The 3,104-nt window shown below is 35.0% G+C and overlaps 1 protein-coding gene across 1 annotated transcript; it reads left to right on the top strand.

The window, feature by feature from the left end:
* LOC104788881 (glycine-rich RNA-binding protein 4, mitochondrial-like) lies at positions 3-1,414 on the top strand. The gene is made up of 4 exons (XM_010514656.2): positions 3-123; positions 233-301; positions 520-626; positions 1,052-1,414. The coding sequence occupies exons 1-4, from the start codon at positions 3-5 to the stop codon at positions 1,169-1,171; spliced, it is 417 nt and encodes a 138-aa protein (XP_010512958.1). The 3' UTR covers positions 1,172-1,414.

Below are 3,104 nucleotides of genomic sequence, written 5' to 3'. Positions count from 1 at the left end.
AAATGGCTTTTTGCAACAAACTTAGTGGTATTTTGAGACAAGGTGTTTCTCACAGCTCAAATGTTCCAGTGACATCTATGCTTGGCTCTCTCCGTTACATGTCCACTAAGCTTTTTGTTGGTGGTAATGCATTTTTATATATCTTCTTACCCTGTTGTTACTGATTTTTGTAGCTTGTATCTTAATTTGATTTGGCTTTCACTAAATTTGAATGTTTTTGATTTGCTTTCAGGTCTCTCATGGGGAACTGATGACAGCTCCTTGAAGCAGGCTTTCTCTAACTTTGGTGAAGTCACAGAAGGTAAGCCTTTTGTTCTGTTCCCCAAATAGAATCTGCTTCATTTGGAATGATTATAAAAATGGCTATGTTGGTAAGTATGTTAGGTTGGTTTGATGAACGTTTTGTGATATGGTCTCAGTGTTTGGCTTTTGTAGTGTGTTAAGGAACCTATTTGTCCTGTTTGTTGTGGTTTTTATATATTGTTCGTTACGGTGATTGTGTATTTGGGTTGTGTGCAGCTACGGTGATTTCAGACAGAGAGACAGGGAGGTCGAGGGGTTTTGGATTTGTCAGTTTCAGCAGTGAAGATTCTGCAAACACTGCCGTATCGGAAATGGATGGAAAGGTTAGAGATGATTGCTATTTTGCTAATGCATAATGTTGATTGTTTTAAGATGTCTTGTCTCTTGTATATGTTATATAATCAGGAGCTGAATACAAAGTGTTGATTGTTCTGCTTAAAAAGTCTTGTCTCTTATATAGATTTTGGTATGATTGGGAGCTGAATACATAGTGTTGATTGTTCTATCTAAATAAGTCTCGTCTCTTATATGGATTTTGGTATGGTTGGTAGCTGAATACATAGTGTTGATTGTTCTATCTAAATAAGTCTCGTCTTTTGATTAGGTTTAGGAGCTGAATACATATTGTAAGTCTTGTCTTTTATTAGTTTTTTTAGGGGGGACTAAGTATGATCAGGAGCTGATTCCATTGTGTTGATTGTTTTGTGTAAAAGTCTGTCTCTTGCTAAGTTTTTTGGGGTGTGTTCAGGAGCTGAATGGCAGGAACATCCGTGTGAACCTTGCAAACGAAAGACCGAGTGCCCCGAGATCATCATTCGGTGGTGGTGGTGGTTACGGTGGTGGAGGTGGAGGTGGCGGTGGCTACTAAAAAAGCAAGCCAGAAGATTTGAGAGAGAGAGAGAGGAGCCTCTGAAGTATGAACTTTCAGTAGTTTAGTTAGTTTGTTTCCCTCTTTGTTGTAACTGCAAACAACCTTAACTGGTTTTGTTAAACTTTACTTCAATCCCCTGTTTTGGTTGTGTCTTTCCAATGAATACCGTATTGCTGCTGCTCCATCTTCTGCAAATCTATTTTGTATCGAGTTGATTCGATGTTTACACTTTTCCTTTTATCTACTACACCCATCTGTGGTCTACACTTTTTTCTGCTTCTAGATTTGAGCTCGTAACATATCTTTTCTATTCATGATTTCCTAAAACATTAATGTTGAAACATTGATGTTTTCATTTTGGTAACATAGAGAGACAAGCAAAAAAAACACCTTGGTAGAAAAGTTCTTTGATCTAAATTCTAATCAATCAAAATTTAGAATGCATATCTTATCTAATCCACGGTTCTCTGTATGAATCCCTCATTGTACAACTACAACCCTACATCTCCAAAATGGTTAACACTAAGGTTTTCTTCGAAATGACCTTTGATGGCAAACCATTTGGTGGATCGTGTTCGAGCTTTTCAATGACACGAACCAGTGGAGAACTTCCGTGCTTTCTGTATGGGCGAGAGAGGCACCGAGATTGGTAACAGGTTGTGTAGGACGATAACCAAATTCACTTATACTTTGTTGCATTTTGGACTTGTGAATTTGAAGTCATCATCGTTGTGACGGCCCATTATACAATATTCTACACTTTTAAGCCTTGGTGATTGCATTCTTTTTTTTGTTGTTTCCTTGTTCTGCCATATACAAATGTTGTGCTTATCACCCAGAATTTAAGTGTAATATCAAGATCTTGTGAATTACATGAGTCGATGACATAAAACTTATTTAAGTCTTCTTGTGTGACCCAAAATGCATCAAATTCTTGAATGTATAATTGTACCCATAGAAACTCCACTAATAAATAAATGCTATTGCCAATTTTTTCAAAACATCATGCATCTTCAAAAGCGAATATCTAAATAATTACCAAAAGCTTTATATTATCAAATTCATCATTCAGAAAAATAAAAACTAAAAAGCTAAAATTCTCATAGACAACAAAAACATAAAAAAAGAAAGAGAATAAAGATGATACAAACTTAAGATAAGGTGACAAAAGAAAAGCCAATGGTCCTCTTCCTTTACTCTTTATGGTTTTTATCTCGGATTCGGATTTTGTTAGTACATTTTCTGAGTCACATTTCATCAAAACAAAATCCACTTAGAACATTACTTTCAATGTAGTTCAGTTCTGGTCTGGTCTTGGCATGAAATATCAATTAGATAAAAGAAAAAACATTAAAAAGTAAAAGAAAAAGGCAACAAGGCGAACATATAAAGGAGAATAAAATTTATGATTACAGTTGTTCTAATAATAATGGATCCACAGGTTTCATTCCTTAATTANTAGATTCTTTTGTGGTCTGATTGAAATGGAATTTGATTTAGTTATGGCTTTTCTTGATTTAGTTTTTTTTTCTTTCTTTCTGGGTTTTGTATGNATATCCCACATATATATATATTTTCAATTCTAAATCCCCCTTTCCTTCTTGCTATATATCTTTCTCTATTATAACATACAGCTGTAACAATTTAATTCCCCACACTATGATCCCCCTAAAAAAAGGACCACCACGAAAAAAAAAAAATACATTTTATGATTTTTTTTGNCTCTCCGTTACATGTCCACTAAGCTTTTTGTTGGTGGTAATGCATTTTTATATATCTTCTTACCCTGTTGTTACTGATTTTTGTAGCTTGTATCTTAATTTGATTTGGCTTTCACTAAATTTGAATGTTTTTGATTTGCTTTCAGGTCTCTCATGGGGAACTGATGACAGCTCCTTGAAGCAGGCTTTCTCTAACTTTGGTGAAGTCA

This window comes from Camelina sativa, chromosome 1, assembly GCF_000633955.1.
Source record: "Camelina sativa cultivar DH55 chromosome 1, Cs, whole genome shotgun sequence".
Classification (NCBI taxonomy): domain Eukaryota; kingdom Viridiplantae; phylum Streptophyta; class Magnoliopsida; order Brassicales; family Brassicaceae; genus Camelina; species Camelina sativa.
Note: the sequence above shows the minus strand (reverse complement) of the source record. Positions and strands in the feature narration are given on the sequence as shown.